The following is a 21,067-nucleotide window of genomic DNA, read 5'->3' on the forward strand; positions in this document are numbered from 1 at the left end:
ACAAGGAACGCAAATGTCATCTTGGTGTGTTGTTGGGTGACAGAATCGACCAAGGCTATTATTTTAGATGTCTTTGCTTTCTTCGAAGTCACAGAGTCGTGCGTCAGTCAGGTCATCTACTTCCATTTTATTGATTAGCTAGAGAAGGGCTGTCTATTGAGAACCAATGGACCAATGGAGACTTTAATCCCGCCCCCTAATCTGCATAAAACTCTACTTGTGATTTTTGGAATCGTAAATAAATAACTCGGAAAGAAGATCGCAGAAAACTGAAGCGTGAAAGAAAAGTAAATGAAATTACGGACAATAAATATAAAAATGAGTAAGCATCCGAGTAAATTAATCAAGGAAAATAACATTAGTATTTTCTTCTTATCTTTATAGTTTTCCGTTATTTTTTTAATTTTGTATACAGTACTATGTCTCATGCGTATTTTTTTTTTTTTATAACAGGGATGGCATGAAATTAACACTGTACCTTTCTTTCTTTCTTGATATCATAAAAATAAAGGATGTAAAGAATTTCACTTAATAGCTGAGAGCAGTGAAATTCCTCAGCTAGTTGAACCAGTTGAACTCAGCACACTCTATAGCACTGTGTACAGAGGTTAACTGAGTTTGTGTGTGTTTGTGTGTGTGTGACAGAGAGAGGAGGCGGGCTGTACCAGAACACAGTAAAACCTCCCACTACAGATTCATGATAAACACTCGAGCGCTTACACACACACACACACGCACACTACCGGAAACTCGGACTGAATTTGACAGACTAGGGATACTACGACTAATCCAATTATTATTGTTACTAACACTAACTCAGGACTAACTAGTGCTACTACTAATAATCAGCATGGCGTATTGGTGGAGTTTCTCGGCTGAGACGTGGGCTCTGATCGTGATCCTCATCAGTCTCATCCTGCTGTAAGTGCTGTCTCACATTTCACTTTATCTCACTGTTACAGACAGAAAATAATGAAGTTTGGAAAAGTTTCTACACCCTCAGGACTGAGTGAGTGCGACAAAGAAGACCAGAATTCAGGGACTGAGTTATAATCTCTTAAATAAAACCACGTCTGTCCTTTAGATCATTTATACACAACTATTTAATTCTGTTAAAACTTCTTTTATTCATTTTTTATTTTGTCTCTCCTTATTGTTTGTTACATTCTCTTTAGTAACTTTTTAGGAATTTATCCCCAGATTTTTAGTGACTTTGATTCACAGACCAATTACACACACACACACACACACACACACACAGACACACAACCTTTCAGCAGTTTGGGATCACTAGGGAATTTCATTGTTTTCCTTGTTTTCCTGCACTGGGACCTTCAGTCATTCTTCTGTTCTGGTTAGAACCAGTTTGCACTGTTCTATGAAGAGAGAAGTCCACAGCATAGTAAGATAAGATCTTACAAAGAACGTTCCAACGACATTTTAAATTTTTTTATTGCTCCCTGAATCAGTACAACAGTGTTCAGCTCTGCTACCACAATTGCAGAAGAGTTTTATATGTATATACATATATTAAACTGCACACCAGTGCTCAAAGCAGTTTGGGGATGACCCCTTCCTGTTCCAACATGACTGCACACCAGTGACCAAAGCAAGGTCCATAAAGACATGAATGAGTGAGTTTGGTGTGGAGGAACTTGACTGACCTGCACAGAGTCCTGACCTCAACCCCATAGAACACCTTTGGGATGAATTAGAGAGGAGACTGTGAGCCAGACCAAAAGTTTTGGGCCTCTACCTGCACATGAATGTAATATGGAGTTGTCCCGCCCTTTGCAGCTATAACAGCTTCAACTCTTCTGGGAAGGCTTTCCACAAGGTTTAGGAGTGTGTTTATGGGAATTTTTGACCGTTCCTCTAGAAGAGCATTTGTGAGGTCAGGCACTGATGTTGGACGAGAAGGTCTGGCTCACAGTCTCCACTCTAATTCATCCCAAAGGTGTTCTATGGGGTTGAGGTCAGGACTCTGTGCAGGACAGTCAAGTTCCTCTACACCAAACTCACTCATCCATGTCTTTATGGACCTTGCTTTGGTCACTGGTGCAGTCATGTTGGAACAGGAAGGGGTCATCCCCAAACTGTTCCCACAAAGAGCATGAAATTGTCCAAAATGTCTTGGTATGAAGCTGAAGCATTAAGAGTTCCTTTCACTGGAACTAAGGGGCCGAGTCCAACCCCTGAAAAACAACACCTGTACTCAATGATCTGGAGGGGTGTCCCAATACTTTTGGCAATATAGTGTTTTTTTGAAAGCATTCTTACTTTACAGCATTTCTTCATACCTGCCTCAATGTTTTGCTAGCAGTATTTTTGTTAGCAGTATCTTTAACCTCCACCTCACTGCAGCGAGGAAGACCATCCCTCCTCCTAATGACCCAGTGCTCTGTCTCACCATGGCTGACATGAGGAGAACTCTATGCAGAGTTAACCCACGGAAGTCTGCTGGACCAGACAAAATTCCTGGCAGAGTTCTCAGGGAGTGTGCAGAGCAGCTAGCAGATGTCTTCACTGACATCTTCAACATCTCGCTGAGCAGCTCCATCGTCCCAACGTGCCTCAAGACAACGACCATCATCCCTGTGCCAAAGAAGTCTACGGTTTCTTGCCTCAATGACTACCGTCCCATCGCACTCACACCAATCGTGATGAAATGCTTCGAGAGGCTCGTCATGAGGCACATCAAGTCACAGCTACCACCCTCGCTGGACCCCTTGCAGTTTGCGTATCGTCCTAACCGCTCCACGGACGACGCCATCACCACAATCCTCCATCTGGCCCTCACACACCTGGACTGTAAGGACTCCTACGTTCAAATGCTGTTCATAGATTTCAGTTCAGCATTCAACACAATCATCCCTCAGCAGCTGATTGAGAAGCTGAGTCTCCTGGGCCTGAACCCCTCTCTCTGCAACTGGATCCTGGATTTCCTGACTGGGAGACCTCAGTCAGTCCGGATCGGGAGCAGTATCTCCAGCACCACCACACTGAGCATTGGAGCACCTCAGGGCTGTGTGCTCAGTCCACTGCTGTTCACTCTGCTGACTCACGACTGTGCAGCAATGCACATCTCCAACCACATCATCAAGTTCTCTGATGACACGACCGTGGTGGGTCTCATCAGCAAGAACGACAAGTCAGCGTCCAGAGAGGAGGTGCAACATCTAACAGCCTGGTGTAGAGCCAACAACCTCTCCCTGAACGTCGACAAGACCAAAGAGATGGTTGTTGACTTCAGGAGAGCGCAGAGTGACCATTCTCCACTCAACATCGATGGGTCCATCGTGGAGATTGTCAAGAGCACCAGATTCCTTGGTGTCCATCTGGCGGAGAACTTCACCTGGTCACTCAACACCAGCTCCATGACCAGGAAAGCCCAGCAGCGCCTCTACTTCCTGAGGAGGCTGAGGAAAGCCCATCTCCCTCCCCCCATCCTGACTGTGTTCTACAGAGGGACCATGGAGAGCGTCCTGAGCAGCTGCATCACTGCCTGGTTTGGGAACTGAACCGTCTCAGATCACAAGACCCTTCAGGGGACAGTGAGGACAGACACACACCCCTCACACACCCCTCACACACACCCCTCACACACCCCTCACACACACTCTTACACACCCCACACACCCTTCACACACACTCTTACACACTCCACACACCCCTCACACACACTCTTACACACCCCACACACCCCTCACACACACTCTTACACACCCCACACACCCCTCACACACACTCTTACACACCCCACACACCACTCACACACACTCTTACACACCCCACACACCCCTCACACACACTCTTACACACCCCACACACCCCTCACACACACTCTTACACACCCCACACACCCCTCACACACACTCTTACACACCCCACACACCCCTCACACACACTCTTACACACCCCACACACCCCTCACACACACTCTTACACACCCCTCACACACACTCTTACACACCCCTCACACACACTCTTACACACCCCACACACCCCTCACACACACTCTTACACACCCCTCACACACACTCTTACACACCCCACACACACACTCATACACACCCCACACACCCCTCACACACACTCTTACACACCTCACACACCCCTCACACACACTCTTACACACCCTACACACCCCTCACACACACTCTTACACACCCCTCACACACACTCTTACACACCCTACACACACACTCTTACACACCCCTCACACACACTCTTACACACCTCACACACCCCTCACACACACTCTTACACACCTCACACACACTCTTACACACCCCACACACCCCTCACACACACTCTTACACACCCCACACACACACTCTTACACACCCCACACACCCCACACACACAGTCTTACACACCCCACACACCCCTCACACACACTCTTACACACCCCTCACACACACTCTTACACACCCCACACACACACTCTTACACACCCCACACACCCCTCACACACACTCTTACACACCCCACACACTCCTCACACACACTCTTACACACCCCACACACCCCTCACACACACTCTTACACACCCCACACACCCCTCACACACACTCTTACACACCCCTCACACACACTCTTACACACCCCTCACACACACTCTTACACACCCCACACACCCCTCACACACACTCTTACACACCCCACACACCCCTCACACACACTCTTACACACCCCACACACCCCTCACACACACTCTTACACACCCCACACACCCCTCACACACACTCTTACACACCCCACACACCCCTCACACACACTCTTACACACCCCACACACCCCTCACACACACTCTTACACACCCCACACACCCCTCACACACACTCTTACACACCCCACACACCCCTCACACACACTCTTACACACCCCACACACCCCTCACACACACTCTTACACACCCCACACACCCCTCACACACACTCTTACACACCCCACACACCCCTCACACACACTCTTACACACCCCTCACACACACTCTTACACACCCCTCACACACACTCTTACACACCCCACACACCCCTCACACACACTCTTACACACCCCTCACACACACTCTTACACACCCCACACACACACTCTTACACACCCCACACACCCCTCACACACACTCTTACACACCCCACACACCCCTCACACACACTCTTACACACCCCACACACCCCTCACACACACCCCTCACACACACTCTTACACACCCCTCACACACACTCTTACACACCCCACACACACACTCTTACACACCCCTCACACACACTCTTACACACCCCACACACCCCTCACACACACTCTTACACACCCCTCACACACACTCTTACACACCCCTCACACACACTCTTACACACCCCACACACCCCACACACACAGTCTTACACACCCCACACACCCCTCACACACACTCTTACACACCCCTCACACACACTCTTACACACCCCACACACACACTCTTACACACCTCACACACCCCTCACACACACTCTTACACACCCCACACACTCCTCACACACACTCTTACACACCCCACACACCCCTCACACACACTCTTACACACCCCTCACACACACTCTTACACACCCCTCACACACACTCTTACACACCCCACACACACACTCTTACACACCCCTCACACACACTCTTACACACCCCACACACACACTCTTACACACCCCACACACCCCTCACACACACTCTTACACACCCCACACACCCCTCACACACACTCTTACACACCCCTCACACACACTCTTACACACCCCACACACCCCTCACACACACTCTTACACACCCCACACACCCCTCACACACACTCTTACATACCCCACACACCCCTCACACACACTCTTACACACCCCACACACCCCTCACACACACTCTTACACACCCCACACACCCCTCACACACACCCTTACACACCCCTCACACACACTCTTACACACCCCTCACACACACTCTTACACACCCCACACACACACTCTTACACACCCCACTCACCCCCCACACAAACCCATACACACCCCTCACACACACTCTTACACACCCCACACACCCCACACACACACCCTTACACACGCCCCACACACACACTTACACACCCCACACACCCCACACACACTCTTACACACCCCACACACCCCTCGCGCAGACTTACACACCCCACACACACACTTACACACCCCACACACACCCTTACACACCCCTGACACACACTCTTACACACCCCACACACCCCTCACACACACCCTTACACACCCCACACACCCCTCACACACACCCTTACACACCCCACACACACACTCTTACACACCCCACACACACACTCTTACACACCCCACACACACACTCTTACACACCCCACACACACTCTTACACACCCCACACACCCTTCACACACACTCTTACACACTCCACACACCCCTCACACACACTCTTACACACCCCACACACACACTCTTACACACCCCACACACCCCTCACACACACTCTTACACACCCCACACACCCCTCACACACACTCTTACACACCCCACACACCCCTCACACACACTCTTACACACCCCACACACCCCTCACACACACTCTTACACACCCCACACACCCCTCACACACACTCTTACACACCCCACACACCCCTCACACACACTCTTACACACCCCACACACACACTCTTACACACCCCACACACCCCTCACACACACCCTTACACACCCTTACACACCCCTCACACACACCCTTACACACCCCACACACCCCTCACACACACTCTTACACACCCCTCACACACACTCTTACACACCCCACACACCCCTCACACACACCCTTACACACCCCACACACCCCTCACACACACTCTTACACACCCCACACACACACTCTTACACACCCCACACACCCCTCACACACACCCTTACACACCCCACACACACACTCTTACACACCCCACACACCCCTCACACACACCCTTACACACCCCTCACACACACTCTTACACACCCCACACACCCCTCACACACACCATTACACACCCCTCACACACACTCTTACACACCCCACACACCCCTCACACACACTCTTACACACCCCACATACCCCTCACACACATTCTTACACACCCCACACACACACCCTTACACACCCCACACACCCCTCACACACACCCTTACACACCCCTCACACACACTCTTACACACCCCACACACCCCTCACACACACCCTTACACACCCCACACACCCCTCACACACACTCTTACACACCCCACACACACACTCTTACACACCCCACACACCCCTCACACACACCCTTACACACCCCACACACCCCTCACACACACTCTTACACACCCCACACACCCCTCACACACACTCTTACACACCCCACACACACACTCTTACACACCCCACACACCCTTCACACACACTCTTACACACTCCACACACCCCTCACACACACTCTTACACACTCCACACACCCCTCACACACACTCTTACACACCCCACACACACACTCTTACACACCCCACACACACTCTTACACACCCCACACACCCCTCACACACACTCTTACACACCCCACACACCCCTCACACACACTCTTACACACCCCACACACCCCTCACACACACTCTTACACACCCCACACACCCCTCACACACACTCTTACACACCACACACACCCCTCACACACACTCTTACACACCCCACACACCCCTCACACACACTCTTACACACCCCACACACCCCTCACACACACCCCTCACACACACTCTCACACACACTCTTACACACCCCACACACCCTTCACACACACTCTTACACACCCCACACACCCCTCACACACACTCTTACACACCCCACACACCCCTCACACACACTCTTACACACCCCACACACCCTTCACACACACTCTTACACACCCCACACACCCCACACACACACTCTTACACACCCCACACACACTCTTACACACCCCACACACCCTTCACACACACTCTTACACACTCCACACACCCCACACACACACTCTTACACACCCCACACACACTTACACACTCCACACACCCCTCACACACACTCTTACACACCCCACACACCCCTCACACACACTCTTACACACCCCACACACACACTCTTACACACCCCACACACACTCTTACACACCCCACACACCCCTCACACACACTCTTACACACCCCACACACCCTTCACACACACTCTTACACACCCCACACACCCCTCACACACACTCTTACACACCCCACACAGCCCTTACACACACTCTTACACACCCCACACACCCCTCACACACACTCTTACACACCCCACACACCCCTCACACACACTCTTACACACCACACACACCCCTCACACACACTCTTACACACCCCACACACCCCTCACACACACTCTTACACACCCCACACACCCTTCACACACACTCTTACACACCCCACACACCCTTCACACACACTCTTACACACCCCACACACCCTTCACACACACTCTTACACACCCCACACACCCCTCACACACACTCTTACACACCCCTCACACCCATCACACACACTCTTACACACCCCACACACCCCTCACACACACTCTTACACACCCCACACACCCTTCACACACACTCTTACACACCCCACACACCCCACACACACACTCTTACACACCCCACACACACTCTTACACACCCCACACACCCTTCACACACACTCTTACACACTCCACACACCCCACACACACACTCTTACACACCCCACACACACTTACACACTCCACACACCCCTCACACACACTCTTACACACCCCACACACCCCTCACACACACTCTTACACACCCCACACACACACTCTTACACACCCCACACACACTCTTACACACTCCACACACCCCTCACACACACTCTTACACACCCCACACACCCTTCACACACACTCTTACACACCCCACACACCCCTCACACACACTCTTACACACCCCACACAGCCCTTACACACACTCTTACACACCCCACACACCCCTCACACACACTCTTACACACCCCACACACCCCTCACACACACTCTTACACACCACACACACCCCTCACACACACTCTTACACACCCCACACACCCTTCACACACACTCTTACACACCCCACACACCCTTCACACACACTCTTACACACCCCTCACACCCATCACACACACTCTTACACACCCCACACACCCCTCACACACACTCTTCACCCTCCTGCTGTCTGGAAAGAGGTACCGAAGCATTCAGGCCCTCACAACCAGACTGTGTAACAGAGAGAGACTCTCACCTTGTTTTGTGCTGCCAGAAATGCAGCTCTGTGAGGTAAGATTCGTGGTGGTGGCATGTGTGTTTACATCAACACAGAATGGTATAAGAACTCTGCTTGTTTCTAGTTACTGTTCATCACTAGTTGAGTTCATGACTGTCAGATGCAGGCCATTTTATTTACCTTGGGAATTCAGCACTGTTTTCATTGTCAGAATGTACTTTCCTCCCAGCAGTAATGCTAAGGGGGCACTATGCGAACTCTATGGGGCTATTAGCCATCTGCAGAATGCTCACCCAAAAGACTGTATATTAACACCGGAGATTTCAACCATGCATCATGGTTGCACCATCTCAAATCAGTGCTCCCTCTTACACACCCCTCACACCCCTCACACACACTCTTACACACCCCACACACCCCTCACACACACTCTTACACACCCCACACACCCCTCACACACACTCTTACACACTCCATACACCCCTCACAAACACTCTTACACACCCCACACACCCTTCACACACACTCTTACACACCCCACACACCCCTCACACACACTCTTCACCCTCCTGCCATCTGGAAAGAGGTACCGGAGCATTCGGAGCAACTGTTCTACACTATCTCTCACACACACACACACAGACACACACACACTCTCTCTTGACTGTGTGGACGCACACACATAATTTATATTGTTCATTATTTATTGCACTACCTCTACCTGTCATCTGTTGCTGTAGTTATATTTATGTTTATTTCTATTTGCACTACCTCAACCGCTGCTGTGTATTTTTGCACAATATTTTTGCACAATACTTTTTTTTACATCATTTCACTTTATCTTATTTTATTTCACTTACATTCCAGTACACATGTTCTTTTCTTTCTTTTTGGCGCTAAGTGTCCTGTGTTCTTTTGTGTTGTCTTTCTTGTATTTCTTGTCTTTTGCACTGTCTTGTCTATGCTCTGTTTGCACCTAGCTGCACACTGTGCACTTTATGTGGCTAAGACAATCTTCTGTCCTAGCTCTGTGGTGGTGTTTTTATGTTGAACTTTGTTGTTGTATGTTTCTGTAGCACCAGGTCCTGGAGAAACGGTGTTTCATTTCACTATGTACTGCGTCAGATATATGTGGTTGAAATGACAATAAAGCTTCTTGAATCTTGAATCTTGAAACTGTGTTTTCCTCTTTATAATGTTGATTATATCTAGTATAAACTGTCCTCCTGTGTTCTGTCGTTCTCAGGTATGGGTACTGGCCGTACGGTTTCTTTAAGCGTTTGGGAGTGTCTGGTCCTAAACCCATACCATTTTTAGGAACCATGTTAGAATATCGTAAGGTGAGTTTATTTTATATTGCAAACATTGTTCTATACTCTATAGTGTGAGAGTTATTTACAGAATATCTTTCTCTGATTTTCAGGGAATGCACACTTTTGATCTGGAGTGTTTTCAGAAGTACGGCAAGATTTGGGGGTGAGTGTGTTACAGTCTGGATTTAGCGATACAGAGAGACACAGCTCACAGAGAACGCTAACATTCAGTAAGGTGTTTAACAGGTCTGATGCTGGGAAAATAACATTCCTGCAGTGTTTAGAAAAAATGGTAACGTTATTGTAATGTTACTCACACAACGTTCCAGCTAATGTTATACAATTAAAACAATTAAAAATCAAATGTTCCCAGAACAACAACAGTGAAGAAAACTCTGACAGATTAAATTATATAACAAACAAAAGATCCTAAAATCATAACAGTCATAAAACCAAACCTTCATTTGATCTAAAATCGTTAGCTGGGGTTCGGGCGAGGGTTTAGTCGGCTAAGAGAGAGCCTGATCAGAATGTTGGGGAACGCTGAAAATGTTGTATAACTTGTTCAACAATGTTCTTCATAGGTGGGATACGATCGCTCTCACTTGCACCACTGTCTCAGTTACACAGGAACTAACATTACACTCTCTGTGTTTATTATATAAATAATATTAAAAATATTATATAAATTATATTATATAAAATATAAATGTTTCTGTTTAATGCTGCAGCTGGTAAATCTGATGTGATGTCAGAGGTCTGATGTTTGTCATGTTAATTACAGTATATATGACGCGAGACAGCCGGTCCTCTGTGTCATGGACACAGAGATCATCAAAACTGTCCTGATCAAAGAGGGTTACTCTCTCTTCACCAACCGCAGAGTGAGACACACACACACACACACATATACTTTTAATAGTGACTGGGGTGATGGGGTGATTGGTGGGACAGAGGTGGGGGCAGAGGGGCATAGAGCCAGACAGATGGTTAGAAAGACAGAACAACATACAGAGAAACAGACAGATGGAGAGAGAGAGACAGTGAGATAGAGAAAGTGCATGTCAGATAGTGAGAAGAGAGACACAGATTAACTGACAGACACACAGACATGCCTATGGAGAGACAGAGAGATGGTGAGATAGAGAAAGTTAATATACAGATAATATACAGTGTTTATACAGATATATACAGTATATAGTATATATAAATATAGTATATATATATAAATGTATATAAGTAGATAGACAGATAGACAGATAGATAAACTAGGTGTAATCTATGAAATGTCCTTGATGATTTTGTGTGCTCTGTGCAGACATCTACTGTGGTGAAGAGACTCAATGGCAGGTAGTTGGGTGCCGATGATGCGTTGGGCGGTTTTCACAACTCTTTGCAGTGATTTCTTTTCACACACCGTGGAGCTGCTGTACCACACTGTGATGGAGCTCGTCAAGATGCTCTCAATGATGCAGCGGTAAAAGTTGGTCAGGATTTTGGGGGATAGGTGAACTTTTGTTAGTCTTCTTAGGAAGTAAACCAGAGTTGAACCAGAGTTGAGGTGTTCAGATGCCAAGACAGATCCTCAGAGATGTGGACACCCAGGAACTTAGAGCTGGAGACACGATCTACTTCAGACCCATTGATGTAAATAGGGGAGTGTCTGCTGCTGTTAGATTTCCGGAAGTCCATGATGAGCTCTTTGGTCTTTGTGGCGTTGAGGGTGAGGTTGTTCATGGAACACCATGGTGACAGTCTATGGATCTCCTCCCTGTAGGTTGATTCATCGTTGTTGCTGATTCGGCCAACAACTGTGGTATCATCTGCATACTTGATGAAGATGTTGGAGTTATGCCACGGAACACAGTCATGAACAGGGAGTAGAGCAGTGGGCTCAGCGCACAGCCTTGTGGGATGCCGGTGTTCAGGATGAGGATATGTGATTACCCAACCTTACAGACTGAAGTCGATTTGTTAAAAAGTCCATAATCCAGCTGCATATGGATGTGCAGATACCCAGGTCACTGAGCTGAGTGATCAGTTTACTAGGGACAACTGTATTAAAAGCAGAGCGTATTAAAAGTGAGTGTCAGATAAAAGAAGAGAGACACAGATTAACAGACAGACACACAGACATGTCTATGGAGAGACAGACAGGTGGAGAGACTCGTAAAAGCCAAAACAGTATGAAAAGTTTTGCTTTACTGCATGAATTAATTTTAACCATTTTGAAAGTATTACTATAAAAGTGACGTTAAATTCATTCATTTTCTTAAGTGATAAATTACAAAGTGGACAATACCACTTCTCTGATCACCTCATCACCTCATCCCACTTCGTGACCACCCCGTACTGCTGCTGTCTGCACCTTGGACACTATTGCACACTACACACTATTCACTTTATATAATGTTGTATAATACAGTTATTACATTTTATACTTCCTATATATATATTCTATTTTATATACATATTCTACATACATATACTTCTTGCCTTACTTTATTTATATTTATATTTATATTTATTATATTTTATTCTATTTTTATTACATTTTATTTTCACCTACTGTGAACTTGTTGTTTTTATATTTTATATTTCGTATTTTTATATTTTATCCTTGTCTTTTTTCTGTCCTTATTCCTTTTCTTTTTCCTTTTTCAAGGGTTAAAACAAATAGTGGTGTAAGCATTTCACTGCATATCATACTGTGTACCATTATGTATGTGACCAATAACATTTGAATTTGAATATGAAAATAACACTTTTGTCAAATGTATTATTTTAGCAGCTGAAATCCACACTGATTAGAAAAGTTTTCTAATTATATTTCTTATTTTGTTCAGAATTTTCGTCTAAACGGTGCTCTGTACGACGCCGTGTCCATCGCTGAGGACGAGGAATGGAAAAGAATCAGGAGTGTTCTCTCTCCATCGTTCACCAGTGGAAGACTAAAGGAGGTGTGTGTGTGTGTATGTGTGTGTGTGTGTGTGTGTGTGTGTGTATGTGTGTCAAGTCAAGTCAAGTCAAGTCAGAAGCTTTACTGTCATTTAGCTGCACATATAGCTGACACAGCACATAGTAAAATGAAACAACGTTCCTTCAGGACCCTGGTGCTACATAGACAACATATAACTACAGAACAGAAACAACAACACAGAGCAAGGGACAGAAAGTTTGTCTTAGCTCCATAAAGTGCACCGTGTGCAACCAGGTGCAGACAGTGCAAGACTGTATCATCCCATTTGGCTGCACTTCCATCAGATCACCAGATATGGATCCAAGATCCTCCGCCTCAGGCACTTCATTATAGAACATTTTCGGTTGAAATGGATCCAGCAGAGAATGCCCACTCGCCAAAGAGCAATTATCCGGGTGTATCAGGAGCAACTATTGGCCCTGCAAGCCGGCAACAAGCAGCTCCTTCAGTCTTCAGCATTGTTCCTGCAGCCCTGGAACAACTAAGGGAGATCTTATCAAAAGTGGACTTGCGCAGTGCATATACCCTGATTCCTTTCAAGGAGGGGGGTGAATGGAAAACAGCCTTTCATACCACTACTACTTCATACCACTACTACTACTACTAGGGGGCACTACCAATACCAGGTAATGCCATACGGTCTCACTAATGCTCCTGCAGTGTTTCAAGCTTTTATCAATGAGATATTCAAGGACTTGATCAACAAATATGTAATCACTTACACTGACGACTGATCCTCATCTACTCGGCCACCTACAATGATCATTCAAGATTCAAGAGTCTTGTGATCCGAGACGGTGCAGTTCCCAAACCAGGCAGTGATGCAGCTGCTCAGGACGCTCTCCATGGTCCCTCTGTAGTCAATAACCATTTCTTTAGTCTTGTCGATGTTCAGAGACAGGTTGTTGGCTTTACACCAGGCTGCTAGTTGTTGCACCTCCTCTCTGTAAGCTGACTCGTCGTTCTTACTGATGAGACCCACCAGGGTCGTGTCATTGGTGAACTTGATGATGTGGTTGGAGCTGTGCATTGCTGCACAGTCATGAGTAAGCAGAGTGGACAGCAGTGGACTGAGCACACAGCCCTGAGGAGCTCACAGTGTGGTGGTGCTGGAGATGCTGTTCCCGATCCGGACTGACTGAGGTCTCCCAGTCAGGAAATCCAGGATCCAGTTGCAGAGAGAGGGGTTCAGGCCCAGGAGACTCAGCTTCTCAATCAGCTGCTGAGGGATGATTGTGTTGAATGCTGAACTGAAGCCTGTGAACAGCATTCATACGTATGAGTCCTTATTGTCCAGGTGTGTGAGAGTCAGATGGAGGGTTGTGGTGATGGCATCGTCCTTGGAGCGGTTAGGACGATACGCAAACTGCAAGGGATTCAGTGAGGGTGGTAGCTGGGTCTTGATGTGCCTCATGACGGGCCTCTCGAAACATTTCATCACGATTGGTGTGAGTGCAACAGGATGATAGTCATTGAGGCAGGAATCCATAGACTTCTTTGGCACAGGGGCGATGGTCGTTGTCTTGAGGCACACTGGGACAGTGGAGCTGCTCAGAGAAGTGCTGATGATATCAGTGAAGACATCCGCTAGCTGTTCTGCACGTTCCCTGAGCACTCTGCCAGGAATGTTGTCTGGTCCAGCAGACTTCTTTGGGTTAACTCTGCATAGAGTTCTCTTCACATCGGCCATTGATAGGTAGAGGATGGTCTTCCTCACTGCTACATTGTTCTGCACCTCAAACCAAGCATAGAAGTCATTCAGCACATCAGGGAGGGAGGTGTCACTGTCACAGGCAGGTGATGTGGTCTTGTAATTCCTGATCGCCTGTAAGCCCTCCCACATGCACCTGGGTGTCTCTGCTGTCCTGAAAGTGGCCATGGATTCTCTGAGTGTGTACACTTTTGCAGTCATCCACAGCTTTTGGTTGGAGTGTATGGTGATGGTCTTGGAGACAGTCATGTCATCGATGCACTTGCTGATGTAGCCGGTCACTGATGCCGTGTACTCCCCCAAGTTGATAGAGTCCCCATTGGTTGCAGCCTCTCTAAACATGTGCCAGTCATTGCATTCAAAACAGTCCTGAAGAGCAGAGATGGCTCCTGCTGGCCAGGTTTTCACCTGTTTCAGAACCGGTTTAGAGCACCTGATGAGTAGTCTGTGTTGGGGTGGGGCTCTGCATGGTACGCGCTGGGAATGTTTGTGTAAACAAGATCCATCGTGTCCGCCCCTCTCGTCGCAAAGTCCACATGCTGATGGAATGCAGGGAGCACTGTTTTGAGATTCGCATGGTTGAAATCTCTGGCAATAATAAACAGACCATCTGGGTGAACATTCTGCAGATCGCTAATAGCCCCATAGAGTTCATATATGCCTTCCTAGCATTAACGCTGGTGGAAATGAACACTCCAAAACGAAAACTGGTGAATTCCTGAGGTAAATAAAATGGTCTGCATCTAACATTCATGAACTTCACTAGCGATAAACAGTAACTAGAGATAAGCACAGAGTTCTTGCACCATTCCATGTTGATCTAAACACATACACCGCCACTGCGAGTCTTAGCACACAGAGCTTCATTCCTGTCGGCACAAAACACGGTGAGCGCGGCTAGCTGAATGGCGGCATCTGGAATTCTGTCGCTGAGCCACGTCTCCATAAAAACAAAGAAGCAGCAGTCTCTGAACTCTAGCCATGTGGTTTGCTGAAGTCGGATTCAGTCCAGTTTATTGTCCAGTGATCAAAAGTTAGACAGAATAATGGACAGGAGAGCCGGCCAGCTAGGGTCTGTTTTTAGCCTAGCACAGACCCATCTGCTTTCTGCGCTTCCGCTTCCTTCAGCACCGCTTTCAACATTCTCTCTCCTGCCCACTGGCATCAGGCGACACAGAGGTCTGAAGGTCTGGTCTTCACAGCAAGCCAAGGTCGTAAAGTTTTCATCATGCAGGTTGGTAATTGCATGATTTCTGTACTGTAGTAGCGTCTGGCAGTCGTATACATGAGCGCCACTGTCTTTAGTGTCCATGCACATTGAAATTCAGGCTAAAACACACAAATAACACCATTTTGGATCCGGAGTGGCCAGTGCGTGCTACTGTCGCGCCACCATCTGTGTGTGTGTGTGTGTGTGAGTGTGTGTGTGTGTGTTTTAATGTTTCTTTTAATAATTAAACACACACATTGACTTACTCTTGATGATAACATTAACAGCTGATGTTCTTTCTGTTTCTCAGATGTTTGGAATCATGAAGTCACATTCTCACTCTTTGGTTAAAAATCTGCAGAAGGTGTCTGAGCGAGGAGAATCAGCAGATATTAAAGAGTAAATCATTAAACTCAACACAGCTGTGTGTGTGTGTGTGTGTTTATTTCCCAAATTTCTGCATGTTTCTTTGATCTGATGATGGTTTTTGGTCATTTTAGGTTTTTTGGAGCATACAGTATGGATGTGGTGACGAGCACAGCGTTTAGTGTCGATATCGACTCCCTGAACAACCCCAAAGATCCGTTCGTGACCAACATCAAGAAAATGCTGAAGTTCGACTTCCTCAGCCCTCTGTTCCTCACTGTCGGTAATTTACTGATTTCAGATTAACTCCTATTCACAATATAATGAGACAAACCAAATTTTAATCCTTAATATTCAGATATGCTGTTTTTATATCTGCTTGTTGTTACAATGAGATATTTTACATTTTGTTTTTTTTAAATCAGTGATGTTCCCCTTTATTACGCCGGTTTTGGAGAAAATGAATTTTTCCTTAACCCCGACTGCAGTGACTGATTTCTTTTACGCCTCAATGCAAAAGATCAAGTCTGAACGTGTGGCCAAGGATAATAAGGTACAACCTAAAAAATTATTTAATTTGCTTTAGATGTTATTGAGGTTTAACTGTTTTTTGTCTTTGATTTTCTGCAGAAACGAGTGGACTTCATGCAGCTGATGATCGATTCTCAGAAATCAGAAAAAGATGATCTGAACAACAAAGAGACAAACAAAGGTATTTTCCTCTAGTAAAAGTCTCTTTGACACTAAAATGATGAAGTTTTGTACGTCTTTAATTTATTTAAAAAAGCAATATGAAATGTCTGTGTGTGTGTGTGTGTGTGTGTGTGTGTGTGTGTGTGTGTGTGTTTGACATCTGAAGGTCTGAATGATCATGAGATTCTGTCCCAGTCCATGATCTTTATCTTTGCTGGTTATGAGACGACCAGCAGCACTCTATCATTTCTCTTCTACAGTCTGGCCAGTAATCCAGACACATTGCAAAAACTCCAGAAAGAAATTGATAAAACCTTCTCTAATAAGGTGATCCACTTGAATTTATATTAAAATTCTTATATTGTTACACACAAAGTGAAAATAGCCCCGAAACTGTTTACACCTAGAAAGACTGAGACAGGGGTCTATACAGAGACTGAGACAGGGGTCTACACAGAGACTGAGACAGGGGTCTACACAGAGACTGAGACAGGGGTCTACACAGAGACTGAGACAGGGGTCTACACAGAGACTGAGACAGGGGTCTACACAGAGACTGAGACAGGGGTCTACACAGAGACTGAGACAGGGGTCTACACAGAGACTGAGACAGGGGTCTACACAGAGACTGAGACAGAAGTCTACTCAGACACTGAGACATTGGTCTTTGTGAAGTCTGAGACAGCGGTCTACACAGAGACTGAGACAGGGGTCTACACAAAGTCTGAGACAGAAGTCTACTTAGAGACTGAGACATTGGTCTTTGTGAAGTCTGGGACAGGGATCTGTGTGAAGTTTGAGACAGGGGTCAATAGAAAGTCTGAGACAAGGGTCTTCATGAAGTCTGAGACAGGGGTCTACATTACGACTGATACAGGGCTCTATGTGAAATCTGTGATAGGGGTCTACAGAGAGACTGATACAGGGGTCTAAATGAAGTCTGAGACCAGGGTCTGCATGAAGTCTGAGAGAAAGGTTTAAGTGAAGTCTGAGACAGGGGTCTGGGGTCTACACATAGACTGAGACAGGGGTCTGCATAGAGACTGAGACAGGGTCTATGTAATGACTAAGCCAGGGGTCTAGCTGAAGTCTGAGACCAGGGTCAACACAAAGACTGAGACAGGGGTCTACACAAAGTCTTAAAAAGGGTTCTACCCAGGGACTGAAACGGGTCTACATACTGAGTCTAGCTGAAGTCTGAGACCAGGGTCAACACAAAGACTGAGACAAGGGTCTACATGAAGTCTGAGAAAGGGTCTACACAGAGACTGAGACAGGGTTCTAAACAAAGTCTGAAATAGTGATCTTCACAGACACTGAGACAGGGATCTATGTGAAGTCTGAGCCCGGGGTCTACAGAGAGAGATGGGAGTAAGGAGTAAAAGGAGTAAAATAGAATAGAATAGAATGGAATGTCTTTACTGTCATTGTAACTTTTACAGTGAAATTACAAAATGCTACCCAATCATGTAATGTATCACTCATTATATTATAAAACTAAAAAAGGAGCATAAAAAAGGGCTTACAGAGAGACATGAGACAGGGGTCTACACAAAGACTGTGACAGAAGTTGAAACAGAGACAGAGACAAGGTCCAACAAACAGAATGAGGCAGGAATCTAAAAGGAGACTTACATTTCTACACAAAGAATGAGACAGTGGTTGACAAACACACCATGATATGGATCTACATAGAGACCAGGGTAGGGGTTAACCAGGTGATTAAATCAGTTTTTGACAAGGTATTATATGTGTTTTTTTCTTTTGTTTTTCAGGCTGAAGTTGATTATGATACAGTGATGAACATGGATTATCTGGATGCTAGTATAAGCGAATCACTGAGGTTGTACCCAGTCCTCTTTCATCTGGAAAGAGTCTGCAAAAAAACTATTGAAATAAATGGCCTTACCATCCCAAAGGACACTGTAGTCATGATCCCCACTTATACCTTACATAGAGACCCTGAATTTTGGCCTGACCCAGAGACCTTCAACCCTGAGAGGTACAATGGAATCTATCTTAGGCCTAGTCCACATGTACACGGGGAAGTTTTTCCTCCTTTGTTTTTAAAAAATCTCGTCCACATGAAAACAAAAAAACGTGGTCTGAAGCTCTGTCAAGAGCATGCAAAACCAACAGGTGGTGATATAACCTCAACCGTAAAGCCATGTTGGCCAATCAGAAGCCTGAGACGCCGACTTCACAAGCAGTGTTGCCAGATTGGACCGGTTTACGCCCAATAGGGCTTCTTTTGGTCATGTCTTACCGGGAAAAAATGCATTGAGCATGTTGATAAAATCTGGGCTGGTTTTTGATGCAACTGGCGGGTTTTTATTTTTGACTATAAACATGATATTTTATTAATTTTCTATTCAAACAAACTTCACAAGAAAGTGTAACATGTAATGTTGACGTTTTAATTATATGGTTCAGTTTAGCCAATAAGGTTCAGGAGAGTCCTGTCCAGTCAGACTTCAGTCTTGATTAGCGGGTTGTTGTAATTGTTCTACTCGTTAAGCCAATATCACAATGTTATTAACTGTTATAACTGTTTGTTATTGTATTAGTTATAACAGTAAGCATTTTGGGCTGGTATTTTTTGAAATGGGTGTAAATCTTCAGATAGACATCATCTTAATAGGGCTTTCTAATCTAATTCTTGGTGTTGATGTTGTTTCAGGTTCACTAAGGAGAACAAGGAGAGCATCGAGCAGTATGCCTACATGCCGTTTGGTTTAGGACCCAGGAACTGCATCGGGATGAGGTTTGCCCTTGTGGTCATGAAGCTGGCTGTTGTTGAGATACTGCAGAGATTCGACATCAGTCTTTCTGAGGAGACGAAGGTCAGGATCTTCAATCACTAATGATCTAACCATGTAAAGATAATGTGACTAACACTAGTAATATCTAATACTAACATAAAACAGCATTAAGTACCACATTAAAAGGCTATCAATTTCCTTTCTTTACTTTTTATGCTTGGTGTAGTTAAATGTTCTTGATTTTCTCATCTTCTGATCAGGTTCCTCTGAAGCTGAACAACAGTGGCCTTCTGGTTCCTGAAGAGCCCATCAAAATCATATTCACACCTCGGAAAAATTAATGTTTTATTTTTCTCTAGTATCAATACACCATAACATTAAAAGTGTAACTATTTCAGATTTCTTCATTGCCCTTATACCAATAAGCACTATGGCTAACATGAAAGCATGCAAATAATTTCCAGAGAAGCATTTCAAGAACTGGTGTGTTTAGTTCCTGTCTGTTAACTACTTACTTTCCATCAACCTAATTGTCATGTTTAATTTCACAGTGTTTAATGTTACTTTCATACAGTTCTTTAATCATATCAGTCTGGGATTTATTGTTAAATTTAAATTTAGCATCTTTCTCTTTTTTTGTTCTGGTTGCCTGTATTCTGTAATCTAAAAAAGTAGATGTTTATCTCTAAATGTTTTTGGGAAGTATAATAAAACACACAGTAGTTGAG

The 21,067-nt window shown here is 45.8% G+C and overlaps 1 protein-coding gene across 1 annotated transcript; it reads left to right on the forward strand.

Annotated features, from left to right (window-relative positions):
• Nucleotides 1-689: 689 nt before the first annotated feature.
• Nucleotides 690-21,067, forward strand: LOC131346502 (cytochrome P450 3A27-like). The gene is made up of 13 exons (XM_058379958.1): nucleotides 690-921; nucleotides 10,551-10,644; nucleotides 10,728-10,780; nucleotides 11,402-11,501; nucleotides 13,464-13,577; nucleotides 16,829-16,917; nucleotides 17,019-17,167; nucleotides 17,310-17,437; nucleotides 17,515-17,596; nucleotides 17,744-17,904; nucleotides 19,353-19,579; nucleotides 20,258-20,420; nucleotides 20,600-21,067. The coding sequence occupies exons 1-13, from the start codon at nucleotides 851-853 to the stop codon at nucleotides 20,678-20,680; spliced, it is 1,512 nt and encodes a 503-aa protein (XP_058235941.1). The 5' UTR covers nucleotides 690-850; the 3' UTR covers nucleotides 20,681-21,067.

This window comes from Hemibagrus wyckioides, linkage group LG26, assembly GCF_019097595.1.
Source record: "Hemibagrus wyckioides isolate EC202008001 linkage group LG26, SWU_Hwy_1.0, whole genome shotgun sequence".
In the NCBI taxonomy this organism is placed as follows: Eukaryota; Metazoa; Chordata; class Actinopteri; order Siluriformes; family Bagridae; genus Hemibagrus; species Hemibagrus wyckioides.